The following is a 22,368-nucleotide window of genomic DNA, read 5'->3' as shown; positions in this document are numbered from 1 at the left end:
TCGTGTTTACACTGTCATTTGTTTCTAGGTATTTTTTGATTTCCTCTTTGATTTCTTCAGTGATCTCTTGGTTATTTAGTAGTGTATTGTTTAGCCTCCATGTGTTTGTATTTTTTACAGATTTGTTTCCTGTAATTGATATCTAGTCTCATAGCATTGTGGTCAGAACAGATACTTGATACGATTTCAATTTTCTTAAATTTACCAAAGCTTGATTTGTGACCCAAGATATGATCTGTCCTGGAGAATGTTTCATGAGCACTGGAGAAGATAGTGTATTCTGGTGTTTTGGGATGGAATGTCCTATAAATATCAATTAAGTCCATCTTGTTTAATATATCATTTAAAGCTTGTGTTTCCTTGTTTATTTTCATTTGGGATGATCTGTCCATTGGTGAAAGTGGGGTGTTAAAGTCCCCTACTATGATTGTGTTACTGTTGATTTCCCCTTTTATGGCTGTTAGCATTTGCCTTAAGTATTGAGGTGCTACTATGTTGGGTGCATAAATACTTATAATTGTTATATCTTCTTCTTGTATTGATCCCTTGATCATTATGTAGTGTCCTTCTTTGTCTCTTGTAATAGTCTTTATTTTAAAGTCTATTTTGTCTGATACGAGAATTGCTACTCCAGCTTTCTTTTGATTTCCATTTGCATGGAATATCTTTTTTCATCTCCTCACTTTCAGTCTGTATGTGTCCCTAGGTCTGAAGTGGGTCTCTTGTAGACAGGATATATACAGGTCTTGTTTTTGTATCCATTCAGTCAGTGTGTGTCTTTTGGTTGCAGATTAAAACCATTTACATTTAATGTAGTTATCAATGTGTGTGTTCCTATTACCATTTTCTTAATTGTTTTGGGTTTGTTATTGTGGGTCTTTTCCTTCTCTTGTGTTTACTGCCTAGAGAAGTTCCTTTAGGATTTGGTGTAAAGCTGGTTTGGTGGTGCTGAATTCTCTTAGCTTTTACTTGTCTGTAAAGGTTTTAATTTCTCTGTCGAATCTAAATGAGATCCTTGCTGGGTAGAGTAATCTTGGTTGTAGGTTTTCCTCTTTCATCACTTTAAATGTGTCCTGCCACTCCCTTCTAAGTTGCAGAGTTTCTGCTGAAAGATCACCTCTTAACCTTATGGGTATTCCCTTGTATGTTATTTGTTGCTATTCCCTTGCTGCTTTTAATATTTTTTCTTTGTGCTTAATTTTTGATTTTGTGATTAATGTGTGTCTTGGTGTGTTTCGCCTTGGATTTATCCTGTATGGGACTCTCTGTGCTTCCTGGACTTGATTGACTATTTCCTTTCCCATATTAGGGAAGTTTTCAACTATAATCTCTTCAAATATTTTGCCAGTCCCTTTCTTTTTCTCTTCTTCTTCTGGGACCCCTATAATTCAAATGTTGGTGTGTTTAATATTGTCCCAGAGGTCTCTGAGACTGTCCACAATTCTTTGCATTATTTCTTCTTTATTCTACGCTGCAGTAGTTACTTCCACTATTTTATCTTCCAGGTCACTTATCCATTCTTCTGCCTCAGTTATTCTGCTATTCATTCCTTCTAGAGAATTTTAACTTTCATTTATTGTGTTGTCTCTCATTGTTTGTTTGCTCTTTAGTTTTTCTAGGTACTTGTTAAACGTTTCTTGTAATTTCTCCATTCTATTTCCAAGATTTTGGATCATCTTTACTATCATTAGTCTGAATTCTTTTTCAGGTAGACTGCCTATTTCCTCATTTGTTTGGTCTGGTGGGTTTTTACATTGCTCCTTCTGCTGTGTATTTCTCTGTCTTCCCATTTTGCTTAACTTATTGTGTTTGGGGTCTCCTTTCTGCAAGCTGCAGGTTCGTAGTTCCTGTTGTTTTTGGTGTGTGCCCCCAGTGGGTAAGGTTGGTTCAGTGGGTTGTGGAGGCTTCCTGGTGGAGGGGACTGATGTGTGTGTTCTGGTGGATGAGGCTGGATCTTGTCTTTCTGGTGGGCAGGACCACGTCTGGTGGTCTGTTTTGGGGTGTCTGTGAACTTATTATGATTTTAGGCAGCCTCTCTGCTAATGGGTGGGGTTGTGTTCCTGTCTTGCTAGTTGTTTGGCATAGGGTGTCCAGCACTGTAGCTTGCTGGTCGTTGAGTGGAGCTGGGTCTTAGCGTTGAGATGGAGATCTCTGAGAGAGCTTTCACCATTTGCTATTACGGGGGGCCAGGAGGTCTCTGGTGGACCAATGTCCTGAACTTGGCTCTCCCACCTCAGAGGCTCAGGCCTGACAAATGGCTGGAGCACCAAGACTGTGTCAGCCGCCTGGCTTTTGGGAAGTCTGAGGTCTTCTGCCAGTGTTCAGTAGGTGTTCTGTATGAGCTGTTCCACATGCAGATGTATTTTTAATGTATTTCTGGGAAGGAAGGTGATCTCCACGTCTTACTCCTCTGCCATCTTGAAGCTCCAAACTCGGGAACTCCACACTCCAGAGGCCCTCTTTTCCATGTGGTGCCTCTCCCCTTCTGCGCGGGTCCTAACCCTCTCCGTTTTTTTCTTGGTGAGTCTGGCTAAGGGTTTATCAATTTTGTTTATCTTCTCAAAGAACCAACTTTTAGTTTTATTGATCTTTGCTATTGTTTTCTTCGTTTCTATTTCATTTATTTCTGCTCTGATCTTTATGATTTGTTTCCTTATACTAACTTCGGGGGTTTTTTTGTTGTCTAGTTGCTTTAGGTGTAAGGTTAGAGTGTTTATTTGAGATTTTTCTTGTTTCTTGAGGTGAGATTGAATTGGTATAAACTTCCCTGTTAGAACTGCTTTTGCTGCGTCCAGTAGGTTTTGGTGCTCATGTTTTCACTGTCATTTGGTTCTATGTATTTTTTGACTTCTTCTTTGATTTCTTCAGTGATCTCTTGGTTAGTTAGTAGTGTATTGTTTAGCCTCCAGGTGTTTGTGTTTTTTACAGTTTTTTTCATGAACTGATTTCTAATCTCATAGTGTTGTTGTCAGAAAAGATGCTTGATACAGTGTTAATGTTGTTAAACTTACCAAGGCTTGATTTGTGACCAAAGATGTGATCTGTCCTGGAGAATGTTCCGTGTGCACTTGAGAAGAAAGTGTCTTCTGCCGCTTTCGGGTGGAATGTCCTATAAATATCAATTAAGTCTATCTGTTCTTTTGTGTCATTTAAAGCTTGTGTTTCCTTATTTATTTTGTGTCTGGATGATCTGCCCATTGGTGTAAATGGGGTGTTAAAGTCCCCCACTATTATTGTGTTACTGTCGATTTCCCCTTTTATGGTTTTTAGCATTTGCCTTATGTATTGAGGTGCTCCTATGTTGGGTGTATAAATATTATAATAGTTATATCTTGTTCTTTGATTGATCCCTTGATCATTTTGTAGTGTCCTTCTTGTCTCTTGTAACAGTCTTTATTTTAAAGTCTATTTTATCTGACATGAGTATTGCTACTCAAGCTTTCTTTTGATTTCCATTTGCACAGAATATCTTTTCCATTCCCTTACTTTCAGTCTTTATGTGTTCCTAGATCTGAAGTGGGTCTCTTGTAGACAGCATATAAACAGGTCTTGTTTTTTTTGTTTGTTTTTTTATTTGGCTGTGCCGGGTCTTAGCTGTTGCACGCGGGATCTTTAGCTACAGCATGCAGGATCTAGTTCCCTGACCAGGGATCAAACCCACACCCCCTGCATTGGTAGCATGGAGTCTTAACCACTGGACCACTAAGGAAGTCCCAAACAGGTCTTGTTTTTGTATCCATTGAGCCTGTTTGTGTCTTTTGGTTGGAGCATTTAATTCATTTACACTCAAGGTAATTATCGATATGTATGTTCCTATTACCATTTTCTTAATTGTTTTGGGTTTGTTTTTGTGGGTCTTTTTCTTCTCTTGTGTTTCCCACCTAGAGAAGTTCCTTTAGCATTTGTTGTAAAGCTGGTTTGGTGGTGCTGAATTCTCATAGCTTTTGCTTTTCTGTAAAGCTTTTGATTTCTCTGTCAAATCTAAATGAGATCCTTGCTGGGTAGAGTAATCTTGGTTGTAGGTTTTACCGTTTCATCACTTTAAATATATCCTGCCACTCCCTTCTGGCCTGCAGAGTTTCTGCTGAAAGATCAACTCTTAACCTTTTGGGGATTCCCTTGTATGTTATTTGTTGCTTTTCTCTTGCTGTTTTTAATATTTTTTCTTTGATTTCAATTTTTGTTAGTTTGATTAATATGTGTCTCAGAGTGTTTCTCCTTGGGTTTATCCTGTATGGAACTCTCTGCACTTCCTGGACTTGGGTAGCTATTTCCTTTCCCATGTTAGGGAAGTTTCTGACTATAATCTCTTCAAATATTTTCTCAGACCCTTTCTCTTTCTCTTCTTCCTCTGGGACACCTATAATTTGAATGTTTGTGCATTTAATGTTGTCCCAGACGTCTCTGAGAGTGTCCTCCCTTTTCATTCTTTTTTCTTTTTTCTGCTCCTTGGCAGTTATTTCTACTATTCTATCTTCCATCTCACTTATTCATTCTTCTGCCTCAGTTATTGTGTTGTTGATCCCTTCTAGTGTATTTTTCATTTCATTTATTGTGTTGTTCACCACTGTTTGTTTTTTAGTTCTTCTGGATCCTTGTTAAACATTTCTTGTATTTTCTTGATCCGTGCCTCCATTCTATTTCTGAGATTCTGGATCATCTTTACTGTCATTACTCTTAATTCCTTTTCAGGTATGTTGCCTATTTCCTCTTCATTTATTTGGTCTTGTAGATTTTTACCTTCCTCCTTCATCTCTAACGTATTTTTTTGTCATCTCATTTTTTTTTTAATGGGTGGGGCTGTGTTCCTGTCTTACTGGTTGTTTGGCCTGAGGCGTCCAGCACTGGGGTTTGCAGGCAGTTGGTTGGAGACAGGTCTAAGTGCCAAGATGAGGACCTCTGGGAGAACTCACACCTATTAAAGTCTAAGGCCCAAGAAGAGGACCTCTGGGAGAACTCACACCTATTAATAGTCTCTGGGGCCGAGGTTCTCTGTTAGTCCAGTGGTTTGGACTTGGCGCTCCCTCCACAGGAGCTCAGGCCCGACCCCAGCCTGGGAACCAAGACCCCACAAGCCATGGCATGACAAAAGAAAAAAAAGAGCAACAAATAAAAAAGAACAGAACAATTACAAAGAATAACAAATAAAATAAAATTAGAAAAATTAAAATTAAACCACAACAACACAGCAAAACAGAACCAGCACAGCAAAAAAATAAAAAAATAAAAATTAAATGAAAAAATAAAATTTAAAAAAAGGGGCTTCCCTGGTGGCACAGTGGTTGAGAATCTGCCTGCCAATGCAGGGGACATGGGTTCAAGCCCTGGTCTGGGAAGATCCCACATGCCACGGAGCAACTAGGCCCTTGAGCCACAACTACGGAGCCTGTGCATCTGGAGCCTGTGCTCCACAACAAGAGAGGCCGCAATAGTGAGAGGCCCACACACCGCGATGAAGAGTGGCCCCCACTTGCCGCAACTAGAGAAAGCCCTCACACAGAAAAGAAAAAAAAACGTGTGTGGGTGGGGGGGGGGCCCTTAGGCCCAGTACCCACACAGCCAGGAGAGGCCTTGGCTTGGGAGGGCAGGGCTCAAACCCGGGTCCCAGTCGGCCGCAGGGGGCCCTGGGGGTGGGGGGCTCAGGCCCAGGACCCCAGCAGGCTTTCTGGGGTCTGAGGGGGTGGGGGAGACACTGGCCATGTTCCCTTCTGATCCCCCGACCCTCCAAAAGTCCCTCTCCATCCCCACCAATCCCCATGCCATGAGTGGGCCACTCCAAGTGTGGGAATCTCTCCCCTCCCCCAGCTCCCCCTCAGGGGCATCGGTCCCATCCCACCTCCACTTTTTTTCCCCCTCCCACGTCCTACCTGGTCGCATGGGGATTCCTCCCATCCCCTTAGGTGTCCAAGGTCCCCCACCAGTGCCTAGTAGATGCCCTACTTGTGAGGAGACACGAACCTTGCATCCACCTATTCCGCCATCTTGACTCCTGTTTAAAACTTTTGAGTCCCCTTAAATCCAACTACTAATAGACTATTGTTGACAAGAACCCTTACTGATAACATAAACAGTCAATCAACATGCATTTTGTACATGTAGTATATACTATATTCTTACAATAAAGAGAAAAGATTAAGAAAATCATAAGGAAAATACATTTACAGTACTGTACTGTATTTATTGATACCATAACTTTATGTCATCTGTTGACAAGATGAATCCTCTGTCAGTCAGTACCTACCTATATCAATATTGTCAGTATTGCATTATATGATACAAAATACAGTAGAAGTTATATGTACTACTAACACCAACATTAAAAATGAAAAAATTACATTAAAAAATTTATTTTTACTTACAGGAATAACGATTCATGCACTGATAACAAAGAAGCGGCAATATGATTGCTTAATGGTAGCCTAGTGTAATCAATACAATTTCTTCACATAGCCTAGCCCATACACTAATGAATGAATTATTATAAAATTTTAATGGCCTATACTATTACAGTCATATTCATAATACAGACTTGGAAACACTGTTACATTTTTTTAAAAAGTCACTTACCTGTGGTAATAGGGTGATACGCAGTTTCTCAAATTATGAGAGAGAGAGGCGTTTGGTACGGTAATGTAATTCTTTGAAAGCAAAGTTATAAATCAATAATAAAACTAACACATTATTAATTTTATATTAAATATCACTCACCTTGTGCCTATGTTAAGATAGACTATCCACTCCAATCTTTTTTCTTATTACAGTTGATTTACATTATTTTATTAGTTTCAAGTGTACAACACAGTGATTCAAGATTTTTATAGATTATACTGTAAAGTTGTTACAAAATAATGGCTATATTTCCCTGTGCTATACAATATATCCTTGTTGCTTATCTATTTTATACATAGTAGTTTATATCTCTTAATCTCACCCCATCCCTATCTTGCCCCTCCCCCCCTCCCCTCTCCCCACTGGTAACCACTAGTTCTCAGTATCTGTGGATCTGTTTCTGTTTTGTTATATACATTTGTTTGTTTAATTTTTTAGATTCTACATATAAGTGATAACATCAGTCTTTGTCTTTCTCACTCTGACTTACTTCACTGAGCATAATACTCTCTAGATCCATCCATGTTGTTGCAAATGGCAGAACTTTATTCATTTTTATGGCTGAGTAATATTCCATTGTATATATACACCACATCTCCTTTATGAATTTTTCTGTTGATGGACACTTTGGTTGCTTCCATGTCTTAGCAAATGTAAATAATGATCCTTTGAACATGGGGGTACATGTATCTTTTCAAATTAGTATTTTTTGTTTTCTTTGGATATATATCCACGAGTAGAATTTCTGGATCACATGGTTGTTTCATTTTTTCTTTTTTTTTTTTGAGGAACTTCCATACTGATTTCCAAAGTAGCAGCACCAAGTTACATCCCCACCAGCAGTGTACAAGGGTTCCCCTTTCTCCACATACTCACCAACATTTATAATTTGTGGTCTTTTTGATGATAGCCACAGTGACAGGTGTGAGTGTGATAGCCACTCTCTCATTGTGGTTTTGATTTGCATTCTCTGATAATTATCGATGTTAAACATCTTTTCATGTGCCTACTGGCCATTTGTATGTATTCTTTGGTAAAGTGTCTATTCAAGTCTTCTGCCCTTTTTTTTTTTTAACATCTTTATTGGAGTATAATTGCTTTACAATGGTGTGTTAGTTTCTGCTTTATAACAAAGTGAATCAGTTATACATATACATATGTTCCCATATCTCTTCCCTCTTGTGTCTCCCTCCCTCCCACCCTCCCTATCCCACCCCTCTAGGTGGTCACAAAGCACCGAGCTGATCTCCCTGTGCTATGCGGCTGCTTCCCACTAGCTATCTATTTTACATTTGGTAGTGTATATATGTCCATGCCACTCTCTCACCCTGTCACATCTTACCCCTCCCCCTCCCCATATCAAGTCCATTCTCTAGTAGGTCTGTGTCTTTATTCCCGTCTTGCCACTAGGTTCTTCATGACCTTTTTTTTTTTTCCCTTAGATTCCATATATATGTGTTAGCATACTGTATTTGTTTTTCTCTTTCTGACTTACTTCACTCTGTATGACAGACTCTAACTCCATCCACCTCACTACATTCTGCCCATTTTTAAATCGGATTGTTTGTTTTTCTGATACTGAGTTGTATGAGCTGTTTGTACATTGTGGATAATAACCCTTTATCAGTCATATTATATGCATGTGTTTTATTCCATTCAGTAGGTTGTGTTTTCATTTTGTTGATGGTTTCCTTTGCTGTGCAAAAGCTCAAGTTTAATTAGGTCCTATTTGTTCATTTTTACTTTTGTTTCTTTTGCCTTAGGAGAGAGATCCATAAAAAATATTGCTACAATTTATGTCCAAGAGTTTTCTGCCTATGTTCTTTACTAGGAGTTTTATGGTCTCCATTCTTACATGTAGGTCTTTAATCCATTTGAGTTTATTTTTGTATATGGTGTGAGGAAAGTTTCTAATATTATTCTTTTACATGTAGCTGTCCAGTTTTCCCAGCACCACTTATTGAAGAGACTGTCTTATCTCCACTGTATATTCTTGCATCCTTTGACAAAAATTAATTGAAAATAAGTGCATGGGTTTATTTCTGAGCTCTTTATTCTGTTCAATTGGTCTATGTGTGTTTTTATGGCAGTACCATGCTGTTTTGATTACTGTAGCTTTGTAGTATAGTCCAAATTCAGGGAGCATGTTACCTCAAGCTTTTTTCTTTTAAGATTGCTTTAGTAATTCAGGGTCTTTTGTGGTACATATAAATTTTAGGGTTATTTGTTTTGGTTCTGTTGAAAATGTCATGGATATTTTGATAGGGATTGCATTAAATGTGTAGATTGCTTTGGGTAGTATGGACATTTTAACAATATTAGTTCTTCCAATTCAAGAACACAGTATATATTTCCATTTCTTTGTATCATTTTCAAATTCCTTCATCAATGTTTTATAGTTTCAGAGTAGAGGTCTTTGACCTCCTTGGTAAGTTTATTCCTTAGGTATTTTATTATTTTTGATGTGACTTTAAATGGGATTGTTTCCTTGCTTTCTCTTTATGATAGTTCATTATTAGTATATAGAAAAGCACATATCCTGTAACTTTACTGAATTACTTTATTGGTTCTAATAGTTTCTTTTGTGGAAATTTTAGGGTTTCCTATATATAGTATCATGTCATTTGCAAATAGTGACAGCTCTACTTCTTCCCTTCCAATTTGGATGAGGTTTTTTGTTTTTTGTTGTCTGATTACTGTGATGAGGACTTCGAACACTATGTTAAATAGAAGTGGCAAGAGTGGGCATTCTTGTCTTATTCCTGATTTTGGAGGAAAAGCTTTCAGCTTTTCACCATTGAGTATGATGTTAGCTGTGGGTCTGTGATAAATGGTTTTTATTATGTTGATATATGTTCCCTCTATATCCACTTTGATGAGAATTTTTATCATGAATGGATGTTGAATTTTGTCAAATGCTTTTTCTGCCTATGTTGAGATGATTATATGATTTTTGCCTTTCCTTTTGTTAATGTGATGTATCATATTGATTGATTTGTGAATATTGAACCATCTTCGCATCCCTCAAATAAATCCCACTTGATCATGGTGTATGATCCTTTTTATATATTGTTGGATTGGGTTTGCGGATATTTTGTTGAGGATTTTTGTATATATATTCATGAAAGATATTGGCCTGTAATTTTCTTTTTTTGCAGTGTCTTTGTCTAGTTTTGGTATCAGGGTAATGGTGGCCTCATAGAATGATTTTGGGAGTGCTCCATCCTCTTCCATTTTTTGGAAAAGTTAAGGCTAGGTTGGTAGAATTCCCTTGTGAAGCTGTCTTGTTCTGGATTTCCATTTGCTGGGAGGGTTTTTGTGTTTTGTTTAGGGTTTTTTGGTTTGTTTTGTTTTTTACAGATTCAAGTCACTAGTAGTGATCTGTCTGTTCAGATTGTCTATTTCTTCCTGATTCAGTCTTAGAAGGTTATATGTTTCTAGAAATTTGTCCATTTCTTCGATTGTCCAATTTGTTGTCATATAACTATTCATAGTATTTCCTTATTTTTTGTATCTCTGTGATATTGGTTGTTATTTCTCCTCTTTCATTTCTCATTTTGTTGATTTGGGTCCTCTCCTTTCCTCTTGAGGAGCCTGGCTAAAGGTTTGTCAACTGTGTTTATCTTTTCAAAAACCAGCCCTTGGTTTCATTGATCTTTTTTATTATTTATTTGGTCTCTGTTTTATTTATGTCCTCTCTGATCTTTATTATTTCGTTTTTTCTGCTGACTTTGGGCTTTGTTTGGTCTTCTTTTTCTAATTACTTTCAATAGAACGTTAGGTTGTTTGAGATTTTTTGTTTGTTTCTTGAGGTAGGCCTGTATCACTATAAACTTTCCTCTTAGGACTGCTTTTGCTGCATTCCACCAATTTTGGAAAGTTGTGTTTCCATTTTCATTTGTCTTGAGGTATTTCCTCTTTGATATCTTCACTGACCTATTTTTTTTTTTAGTTACATGTTGTTTAGTCTCCACGTGTTTGTGCTTTTCCCTTTTTTTTTCTGTAACTGATTTTTAGTTTCATACAATTGTGGTAGAAAAAAAATGCTTGACACAATTTCTATTTTCTTAAATTTGTTGAGACTTGTGGCCTAGCATGTGATCCATCCTGGATAATGTTCCATGTGCACTTGAAAACAAAGTATATTCTGCTGTTTTGGGATAGAATGTCCTGTAGATATCTATTAAGCCCAGCTGGTTTATTGTATCATTTAAGACCAGTGTTGCCTAACTGATATTCTGTCTGGATGATCTGTCCATTGATATAAGTCAGATTTAAAGTCCCCTACTATTATTGTATTATTATCAACTTCTCCCTTTATGTCTGTTAATACTTGATTTATATATTTAGGTGTTCCTGTAATGGGTGCGTATATGTTAATGAGTGTAATATCCTCTTTATTGATCCCTTTATCATTACATAAAGCTCTTCTTTATCTTTTGTTATAGACTTTTCTAAAGTCTATTTTATCTGATATGGGTATTGCTACCCCTGCTTTTTTTTTTTTAAAGGGGTAATATTTTAATACCATCCTGTATGTGTGTGTGTACACATTTATCTGAATATTTTCAATCAGCTTGACTGAGGTATAATTTACATATAAGAAAATACACATAGTTGCATATAGAGTTGGATGAGTTCAAAAATACATATCCCTAAGTCAGCTCCACACAATCCAGATACAAGACATTTCCTTTTACCTTAGGACCCTCTCCCTGGTTTGAGAAAAGGAGCAATAAAGTATAAACTCTTCAAGTAGAGTTTTGTAAGTTTTATCAAGGCTACTGGTTGAGGAAGGAATATTAGGCTCAAGAGCTTGGGCACTGGCGTATGAGAGCCAAAGTTTCAATTAGCCAAACAAAACACTTTATCCCTGCTTTCTTGTCTTGTCTTTCTTATCCAGTCACCCACCCCATGTCTTTTGATTGGACCATTTAGTCCATTGATATTTAAAGTAATTATTGATAGGTTTGTACTTATTATTATTACTTGTTTTCTGGTTGTTTTTGTAGTTTTTCTCTGTTCATTTCTTCTTTTTGCTTCTTCTTCTTTAGTTTGATGATTTTCTTTAGTAGTATGCTTATGTTCCTTTCCTCTCCATTTTTGTGTAACTACTGTAGGTTTTTGATTTGTGGTTACCACAGGATTCATATATGTTGATGTACAACTAAATCTACTTCTTTTAAACTGGCAGTAATTTAAATTCAAACACATTGTAAAATATCTACCTTTTTTGCTCCCTTCCCCTACATTTTGTGTTTTGATGTCCTATTTTATGTCTTCATGTTTATACCTTCACTACATGTGTAGTTATATTTGCTTTTACAGTTTTTGTCTTTCACCTTTGTACTCGTTTATTTAAGTGGTTGATCCTCAGCCTTTACTGTATATTTTCCTTTCCTAGTGGGATTTTTCCTTTACCATAGTTTCTTCCTCCTTGTCATAGGCTTTTTTTTTAACTTAGAGAAGACCCTTTAACATTTCTTTTAGTGTAGGTTTAGTACTGATGAACTCTTATTTAGTTTTTGCTTGTCTGAGTTCTTTGTCTCTCCTTCAATTCTAAATGATAATCTTGCTAGGTTACAGATTTTTCCCTTTGAATACTTCGGATATATCACGGCCCTCCCTCTGGCCTGCAAAGTTTCTGCAGAAAAATCAGCTGATAGCTTTATGGTGGTTCCCTTGTATATGACTCTTTGTTTTTTTCTTGCTGCTTTTAGAATTCTTGCTTTAACTTTTGCTATTTTAATTATGATATGTCTTGGTGTGGGTCTGTTTGGGTTCACCTTGTTTGGGACACTCTGTGCTTCCTGTATAGTACCTGGATATGTTTTCTTTCTTCAGGTTTGGAAAGCTTCAGCCATAATTTCATCAAATACATTTTGACCCCCTTCTCTCTCTTTTCTCCTTCTGGGACCCTTATAATGTAAATGTTGATATCCTTGATGTTGTTCCATAGATCCATTAAACTGTTCTCATTTTTTGTTTTTCTTTTCTTGTTCTGATTTGGTGATTTCCATTATTCTATCTTCCAGGTCACTTATATGTTCTTCTTTATCACCAATCTCCTATTCATTCTTTCTGTGTTTTCATTTCAGCTATTGTCTTCTTCAGTGTTCTGACCTGTCCTTTTTTATATTTTCTAGTTCCTTGTTAAAATTCTCTCTGTATTCATCTATCCTTTTTTCCTAATTCAGAAATCATACTTATTACTAGTGCTTTGAATTCTTTATCTGGTAAATTGTTTATTTCTGTTTAATTGGTTGTTTTTTCAGGGGGGTTTGTCTTGCTCTTTCAATTGAGACAAATTCCTCTGTCTTCTTATTTTGCTTTTCTTTTGTTTCTATGAAATTAGATGAAACAGTTACCTATAGTGGTTTTGAAGGGGTGTCCTTATAGGGGAGCATCCCTATACAGTCTGTCTGTACCCAGTGGCTTTGGTGGGAGAGCTGGATTTGACATGAACACAAGTCACGTTTTCTCAGGGCATGTTGGCAACTATCACCTTGGTAGAAGGTGGGGCTGGAGATGGAGGTGCTAGGGCCAAAGCCTGTTGTAACGCAGGGCTTCCCCTCTGCTCAGTGACCATCACCACCCTATCAAGGGTGGGTTCCTATACCACGTTGATGTAGCAGAAGCCCTGAGGGTCAGGTCTGGGCTGGCTCCATTCCTTCCAAGTGTGCACTCTCCCCATTCCCAGCACTGGCACCCTTACCCCAAATGAGAGCAAAGCTGGAGCAAGAGGGGCTGGTATAGAGCACTTGGCATGGATTGGAGCACAGGCCTTGGCACAGACCGTGGTAGTCTGGCTGGGGCCAGAGATCTGGACTGTCCCTGATGCCCTGCCTGTGTAAGCACCAGCAATGGCTGTCCCCACCCTGCTCAGATGCTGCTTTATGTCTGAACCACTTCTGTGTCTCACAGCCAAGCTTTTAAGCAGGGCTGGAGCATTCTCTTGGCTCAGGCTGGTGCGCACGCCGAGGCATTCATGGGAAACCAGCCAGCCACCCATGCAATTTTCAGTCTGCCCTCTTTGCCCTGCTTTGTGAGCAAGCATGCACATGCTCCTTCCAAGCAGAGTACAGGCTCCCACAGTCCACCTGTTACTCCCACTGTCCCTCTAACCAGCCAAGGGGATTTGTCGTCCCTGTGTCAGACCCCAGGACTGTGGTGCCCAATATGTGACTCAAACTGCTCACTCCCTAGGGAGGATCTCTGCCTGTATTAACCCCCTCTTCTGGGAGGTTGCGACTTGATCATTTCTTTTCTCTTCCTACCCAGTTCCATATGGATCTTTCTTACAGCCTTGGTTGTGCAAGAGTGTTTCTCTGAGTCTCCAGTTAGTTTTTAGTGAGAATTGTTCTACATGTAGATGTATTTTTGATGTACTCATTGGGGGAGGTGAGTTCTGTGCCCTACTCCACCATCTTGATCTTCTCCAGACAAAACAGACTTTAAAACAAAGACTCTCCAATGAATCTGCTGTTGTCAACAGTGCCCTCCACATTGCTAACTACCACACAGTAGTCAATTCTCTTCTCTCTGCAGTACTTGACTGGTTACTCTCTCCTTCTTAAAACAGTTTCTTCAGTTGAAATCTGTAACACAGCTCCCTTGTTTGACCTTACTTCACTGAACTCAATACAAGTCTTGGACACAATGTTCTACACAGTGAATACTTAGGCAATGATGATCATGATGACATGAAAACATCTTGTATAGTTATTAGATTTTTACACAAAGACACACACATAAACAACAGATAAGTAGTTTATTAACTGTATGGCATGATGATTATTTACCATTCATTAGGTGGAAGTGGATCACCATAACGGTCTTCATCTTTGTGGTCTCCACGTTGAGTAGACTGAAGAGAAGGAGGAAGATGAGGGGTTGGTCTTGCTGTCTCAGGGGTGGCAGAGGTGGAAGAGGTAGAAGTGGTGGAAGGGGAGGCAGGAGAGGCAGGAACACTTTACAGAAATACATTGTAATTTCTGTCTGACTTTTTTTGCTTTTTCATTTCTCTAAAAATGTTTCTATATGGTACCAATCCTTCTTCCATCATTTGCTTTAGTTTCAGTGCCCATATCATAGAAGGGTCCGTGTCATAAAAGGAAGTCAAAAGCAGCCTTGAATAATTGAAATTGTTCTCCCAGATCCTCTAATGTCACTTGTTTTCTGGCACTGCTTCTTCGACATCCTCATTCTCATTGTGTGTCACTGGTTTGGGAGCATGCACCTCCATCAAGTCGTCTTCTGTTCATCCCTCTGGTGTGCTGTCTTTTAGCTCTTGAATTTCTCCAAGATCCATGTCTTGAAACCCTTCACCCCACCACCACCTTTTCTGTCATATCCAGAATCTATTTCATGATTTCTTTGATTGACATTGTCATAAATCCTGTAAAGTCATGCATAACATCTGGACACAGTTTTCTCCAGCAGGAATTTATTGTTTCGGGCTCAATGGCTCTCACAGTTTTTTTCTGTAACAATGATGGCATCTTCAATGGTGTAATCCTTCTGGACTTTTGTGGTGTTCTATCAGGGTTCTCCTCCATAGCACTGACAATCCTTTCCACAGAGTACCATGTGTAATGAGCCATAAAGGTCCTTATCACCCCCTGGTCTAGAGGCTAAATTACAGCCATTGTGTTTGGGGGCAAGTAGATCACTTTGACGCCTTTGGTGTTGAACTCATGGGGTTCTGGGTGGCCAGGGATGTTGTCCAATAGCAAAAGAGCTTTAAAAGGCAGTCCCTTACCGGCAAGGTACTTCCTGACTTCATGGACAACGCATTAATGGAACCAATCCAGAAAAAGGGCCTCTTTTACATCCAGGCCTTCTTTTACAACCAAAAGATTGGCAGCTGATGATTATCTTTTCCCTTCAAGGCTGGAGGGTTAGCAGCTTTGTAGATAAGGGCAGTCCTTTTTTGTTTTGTTTTGTTTTGTTTTGTAATTTTTATTTATTTATTTATTTATGGCTGCATTGGGTCTTTGTTTCTGTGCGAGGGCTTTCTCTTGTTGTGGCAAGCGGGGGCCACTCCTCATCGCGGTGCGTGGGCCTCTCACCATCGTGGCCTCTCTTGTTGTGGAGCACAGGCTCCAGACACGCAGGCTCAGTAATTGTGGCTCACGGGCCTAGTTGCTCTGCGGCATGTGGGATCTTCCCAGACCAGGGCTCGAACCCGTGTCCCCTGCATTGGCAGGCAGATTCTCAACCACTGCGCCACCAGGGAAGCCCAGGGCAGTCCTGATAAGAACCCAGCTGCATTTGCACAAAACAGTGGAGTAAGCCTGTCCCTTCCTGCCTTGAATCTTGGTGCTCGCTTCTCTTCCTTACTAATAAATGTCTTTTGTGGCATTGTTTTCCAGAATAGGGTACTTTTATCTGCATTAAAAACCTGTTCAGGCAGATATCCTTTCTCCTCAATGATTTTCTTAGTGGTGTCTGGGAACATATCTTCTGCCTCTTGGTCAGCAGAAGCTGTTTCTCCTGTTACCTTGCTTTAAGCCAAACCTCCTTCTAAAACTATCAAACCATCCTTTGCTGGCATTAAATTCTCCAGTTTTAGATCCTTCACCTTCCTTTTACTTTAAGTTCTCCTATAATGACTTCACTTTTTCTTGAATCATATTACAGTCTATAGGTATGCCTTTCATCCTGCACCCACATGAAAGCTGTATTTTCAACATGCGATAAAAAGGTATTTTGCAAAGATTGCAAGGTTTTCACATCTGCTGGTGTAGCTACAGTGATGGCTTCATGAATTTTTTTCTTTTTTCACAATGGTCCTTACGCTGGATTCATTTATCTTGAAATGGTGGGCAACTGCAACTGCAGACCTCAACTTATGGTGCATATCAAGCAATTCAACTTTTTCTTGTAATGTCACGACTTTTCTCTGCTTCTTGGGAGCACTCCCACCGTCACTAGTGGCACTTCGTATGGCTCCCATGGTGTTACTCAGGGTTTACGGTATTGCACTAAACGCAATGAAGAATATACAAGAACTGCTAGAGATCACCTGTTACCATGACATGCAATTTACTGGAGAGATGAACTGTTCACTCATAGATGATTAGCGTCACCCTACATTTTAAGTGGATACTAGCAACACTTGAGCTCACAGCAGAAGCAATAAGAGGTAGTCATGAAATTATTACAGTAGTAATCTACTAGTTACTTTTATGCAGTTATGGTTTAACACTGCAGCTTTACGTTTGTTTACATTTCTTTTGACTTTGAATGGCACCATGTATGGTCTGTAAGTGTTTATGTGCATAAGTTTTGATAAATTTTAACTTTTTATAGATTTTGTGTACTTTATGGTAGTAAATGATAAAATAGACTAATATCTACATATATTTTATGCATTCATGACATACCTAACTTTTTCAATATTTCTGGGCTATGTGGTTTGTCTGCAAGTTTTTTGTTTTGTTTTGTTTTGTTTTTAATTTTATTTATTTTATTATTTTTCTAATTAATTAGTTTATTTATTTATGGCTGTGTTGGGTCTTCGTTTCTGTGCAAGGGCTTTCTCTAGTTGCGGCAAGCGGGGGCCACTCCTCATCGTGGTGCGCGGGCCTCTCACTATTGCGGCCTCTCTTGTTGCGGAGCACAGGCTCCAGACGCGCAGGCTCAGTAGTTGTGGCTCACGGGCCCAGTTGCTCCGTGGCATGTGGGATCTTCCCAGACCAGGGCTCGAACCCGTGTCTCCTGCATTGGCAGGCAGATTCTCAACCACTGCGCCACCAGGGAAGCCCTGCAAGTTTTAAAAAATTGTCAAAAATCTCCCCAAATTTTTCTAATATATTTGTTGAAAAAAATCTATGTATAAGTGGATCCATGCAGTTCAAACCTATGTTGTTCAAGGGCAAACTGTACTATTAAACTGCTGCTGCTTCCTATTGATTCATTAGTTTGGGTTATCGTAGAGCTATTATATATATTTGCCATCACATTTATTTTCAGGAAACTCGGATGCTCTGTTATAACCACAATAATTGGATGTGGTTCCAAATTTTCCTCATAATTTTCATATTTTCATTAATTTCAAGTCTTGGCTTAGTGCTTTATCACTTATTTAAGTGTTTTATCACTTATTTGTGTTTTTATGGAAAAAATAATATAAAAATTATGTGATGAAAAAGTAATGAAAGTGTGATTTTAAAATCACAGAGATCAGAATTTTTGATACTTTTAAGTTAAAAAGTATCCCCCTATGTCTGAAAATGGAACTGATGAACAAAATCTTATGTATAATTTTGGCAGGATTTTTGATGGTCAAAAGTAAGAAAATAAAGTGCATGTTTAAACAGAAACACATACACTGTTCCACAAGGAACCATGTTGAAAAATCTTGATGTGTAGGCCTTCAAGCCCAAAGTAAAGCTCTCTTCACTCTGAGATAATTGCCATTTAATGCCCCTTAGTTCCCCCATAACAACAAAACATACTAAATATTTCAGTCATTTACTTACACAGGACAATTTTCTATTGCCCAGGTAGTCATTTAAAACAGCAAATTAGCTCATGTGGAAGAATAGGAGTTGGGGGTTTTGCTTGCATATACACATGACAGAACCTTTCAAAAACTCAAAAAAAAAATGTTTAAAAGTCTCCAAAACTTTTGATTAAAATGGATACACCTAGAATATGTTTCATGTTTGTTCACTGGTTAACTTATGCATGGGAATATCATAGGTGCACCCTGATTTGGACTTTCTCAAACCGTCCTAGCATGGCCATAGAGAAAATTATTTTTGATTGATACTCAGATCTGTGGCCTAGATTTGGTAGTGGGAAAAAATACAAAGGTAAGAAATGACACTCACTGGTGTGTTATTTCAGGCACTGTTGGAAAAGAAGAATAAGGGCCTCGAAGCAAAGAAACCAATGCGTTTTCTTCAAAGAAAGCCAATACCTCAACCTCGACTTCCAACTCCAACTTTGGAGTTGAGTTCCAATGTAAGTTTGAAGCTTCTTTTATTTGAAAAGCTAAATTCAGTATTGCTGTTTATTCTCCAGATAGTTTGGGTTAAAAACAAACCTAACATAACAGCGTTCATTTCCCAAGATCTGACTTATGTTGCCTTTATCCTTATGTTTCAAATGCACACACAAAAACAAGCAAAATGAAATGAAATCTAAAGTCAATCCTTTTCAAGAATAAAAACACAAAGAAGAAAATCTTCCCAAGAAAAATAGGCATCAGAAGGTAATTCTGATGTACGTCAAATAAAAAAAAAGATCGAATGATGATCAGTTACTGTAACTGTCTTCCCGCATGAGGAAGTGGCTGATGACAGCTGGAATTAGAGAGGAATGCAATACCAGAGGTGTCATCAAGACTGGCTCAGAGAGTTCACCCTGACCAGGGCCGTACCTCACCTTCACAGGGTCCCAGACTCAGTTTGGTCAACATTCCATAGTTGGTTAGGATTTAAAGGACTGACTCAGACTAAACCTACAAGAAACTGCTGGAGATGCCACAATGCAAATTTGTTACTTTACGGAGAGAACTATAACTGCCTGGTATATCAGGATATTGCTCTTGGGAGGTCAGCTTGTTATCTCCCAATACAGGGCAGTTCTCACAAGAAGCCAGATTGTACAAGAAGGTTGTTGTGCTTTGTCAGAGGGAGGGGAGTTGACGGGAGATCTCACTAGCACCTCCGATGGCTCTGATGTCTCTGGAAGGACTGGAATGCTCCTGCTGACTGGACACGATGTGCTTCTGGGCAGTTTCCCCTTTTCTAGACTTTGTGCCGACCACTGCCTGTGGTTAACACGTTGTCATTCACGAGTGTTAATGCCACTGATTCCACTGTTGATTACTTTTGCAATCAGAGGGGCTTTAAGTAAATTTGCAGACTCTGATCTTTCTGCTTTTGACATACACTTATTTAAGGTGATTTTTGTAGATAGCTGATCTTATCCATTATATTCTTATTTTACCAGTTTAGCTAAATTCTTGTGAAAAGCACCTCATTTTCGACTGATATAGACCAGCTGTATTCTTTGTCTACGCATGATAAAACATGAAAATACTATTGCAAAAGGGATGTTATTAGCAATACTTACTTCTTCAAGAAAGATTTTGCTGGAAAGGAATATAGAAAAAATGAAAATGGCTTAATTTGTAAGGATACCATGACAGTGGGTGAATTTTTTGCTTCTGATGTAATTTATTAATATCTTATTTATCATGAAAAAATAACAATGAATTTTAACAATACAGTAAGTAACATTTAAAGTCCTGTATGTTCAAAGAGGGATGATGTTTTATTCTCTTTAAATCCTTCTGGCATCTAGCTTTTTGCTAGATATAAATCTTTTGCTTGATATAAATCTTCAAAAAAGTATTTGATGCTGATTGCTGCTGTTCTCAAGCTGCTTGGTTCTCCCTTTGTTCTTTTAGGAAGAAGAAGATATAGAAATGGCTGTGATCTACCTTCAAAAGTTACTCCGGGGCAGAGTCGTTCAGAACATGGTGTGTAGGGTGCAACCACTGGCCCTGTTCTTCTCCTTTGAGAACAGATTTACAAAACACATATGTGCTTGGTTCCTTGGGGTGAATTGCCTCTTGCACCCTGCTGTCCTATGGAACTATGCTCTTGCATTGCCATAGTTTGCCCGAGTGGCACAGTAACAAGGCAAGAAAGGACCGCCTGCTGTTTGCTATAGTGTAACCAAGGCAGTGTGAAGCTAATGTCTTCCTTGGAATTGCTAAATCCAGCAATTTTCATACCTGAATTTTGACCCTAAACATCACAAGTAGATTCTCTAATTTTCCACAAAGTTGTAATACAATTATCTGCGTTTGTATATAGCTAGCAATACCTGAATAATAAATGAAATAGCTAAGTAATAACTACAGTTTTGAACTCTTACCATATGCTCACATTATATATTCTTTGCTCTACATATATCAGCTCTTTTTTTTTCTTGTATCAATTACCCATTTTACAGGCGAGTAATATGAGTCTGAGAGGGATTATGTTAACTGCCAGCAGATTCAACTCTGGTCTTCCTGACTAAAAGCTTTAGCCAGATTATTTGTGCCACTAGAGCAAGCTCACACTTCAGTTTAAAAATGGACTGATATAAAGCCTCAGCTGAAACATTTTTTCTCCCCAGACAGCTGTAACTCTTAAGAGACTCAGTTATGGTGAGTAAGTCCAGGGAGGCTGGATGAGCATCCTGTGTTCAGCATTATTCTCTATCCTCCTGCCAATATTTCCCCAGGAGAAACACAGCAGTTAGGTTCAGACGGCAGATCATGTATTCCAGATGAGGGGCAAATCTCTCGGAAAAGAAGATATGACCATGAAAAATACCACCCCCAGGCTTCTTAGGGAAGGAGCAGAGGAAATGAGGAGAAGGCTCTAGTTTCTTAACATGACCCTATAGTTGTCACCTTGTCTTTGAGAGGCATTTTAAGAAACTGAGTCAATAACTAACCTATAGCTAAGCTCCTTCTCTGCCTGAGCCGCTGAAGGTGCAGAAAAGAGGGCTGACCGCTAGCCCTGTGGCGCACACCTGCTCTGTGGCCCCGAAAGGCAGAACAGAACCCTCTGCTCACAAGCGCCTCACAGGTCACTGCCTGCGAGGCCTCGTGCCTGGCACAGTGGATGCTGATTTGCAAGTCTCTCTCTGATCTGATTTGACACAGATGTTTGAAGGGAAAGAGAAGCGGCTGGAGTTGATCCAGGAGCTGCGCACCAGCCACGCACTGCAGGAAGAGGACAGGCTGGTGAAGAAAGCCGAGAAGCAGGTGACCCTGGCCTTGCAGCGACAGAGGAACTTGCACGAGCACAAGGTTCTTTCCTTTCCTCTCCTTTTCTTGTCCCATTTTCGCCCTTGATTTTTATTATTCTACAAGCAACATTATAGTAACAATAAATGATGTGAGGAAAAAGAAACACCCCCCACAAGCCCAGCATTTTTCATCAGTGGTGCTGCAGTCCAGAATTTGAACGGGCTGTGCCCTCCCTGAATTGAGTCTGCTCTTAGTTTTTTATTTGCAAAAAGAAAAGAAAAAAACCCCACATTTTTAAAAGGTTTTCTCTTCCAATCTTTCTTAAATATTTGGTGACTCTATTATATTTCAGTGGGAGCTTAGCAGAATGAATAAGTAATTAAAGCAATAAGAAAATGAGAAATGGGATTTTAAAAACTATCCACACTCATTTATGAGTTTTGGAGCTGTACATAGCTCATGCTCCTTAAACTGCATATTAAATATGTTAATATGATATTCTGTGACTTTCACCGGGTCATCTGAGCTCTGTGTGACTGACAGTAGCTGCTAATTGCAGCTCTAACTCGACCACTGTAAATGTGTTTCCTACTTTCTTCTGGCATTTGTCTATATACACATAGTATTTAATGTTGTTGACTACAGTATACACTTTTTTTTTGTTTTTGTTAAAATGTGACACATACTTTTAATTTTATTTATTTATTTTTGGCTGTGTTGGGTCTTCGTTTCTGTGCAAGGGCTTTCTCTAGTTGCGGCAAGTGGGGGCCACTCTTCATCGCGGTGCGCGGGCCTCTCACTATCGCGGCCTCTCTTGTTGCGGAGCACAGGCTCCAGACTCGCAGGCTCAGTAATTGTGGCTCACGGGCCTAGTTGCTCCGCGGTATGTGGGATCCTCCCAGACCAGGGCTCGAACCCGTGTCCCCTGCATTGGCAGGCAGACTCAACCACTGCGCCACCGGGGAAGCCCTAGATACACTTTTACTATCTGT

General features: G+C 39.1%; 1 protein-coding gene across 8 annotated transcripts in view; it reads left to right on the top strand.

The window, feature by feature from the left end:
- Nucleotides 1–22,368, top strand: part of CFAP91 (cilia and flagella associated protein 91) — a 139,647-nt gene that overhangs the window by 69,809 nt on the left and 47,470 nt on the right. For all 8 annotated transcript variants that reach the window (XR_009008245.1, XM_007181870.2, XM_057545963.1 and 5 more), the window contains 3 exons: nt 18,466–18,582; nt 20,036–20,107; nt 21,290–21,436. Coding sequence is in view for 7 of the 8 variants with exons in the window: in XM_007181870.2 (XP_007181932.2) it covers nt 18,466–18,582; nt 20,036–20,107; nt 21,290–21,436 (336 nt within the window). In the remaining variant the exon portion in view is untranslated. The remainder of the gene's footprint in view (nt 1–18,465; nt 18,583–20,035; nt 20,108–21,289; nt 21,437–22,368) is intronic.

The sequence above is a fragment of the Balaenoptera acutorostrata genome, chromosome 4 (genome assembly GCF_949987535.1).
Source record: "Balaenoptera acutorostrata chromosome 4, mBalAcu1.1, whole genome shotgun sequence".
NCBI classification, from domain to species: Eukaryota; Metazoa; Chordata; class Mammalia; order Artiodactyla; family Balaenopteridae; genus Balaenoptera; species Balaenoptera acutorostrata.
The sequence above is the reverse complement of the archived record's forward strand: the minus strand, read 5'-3'. Positions and strand labels throughout refer to the sequence as shown.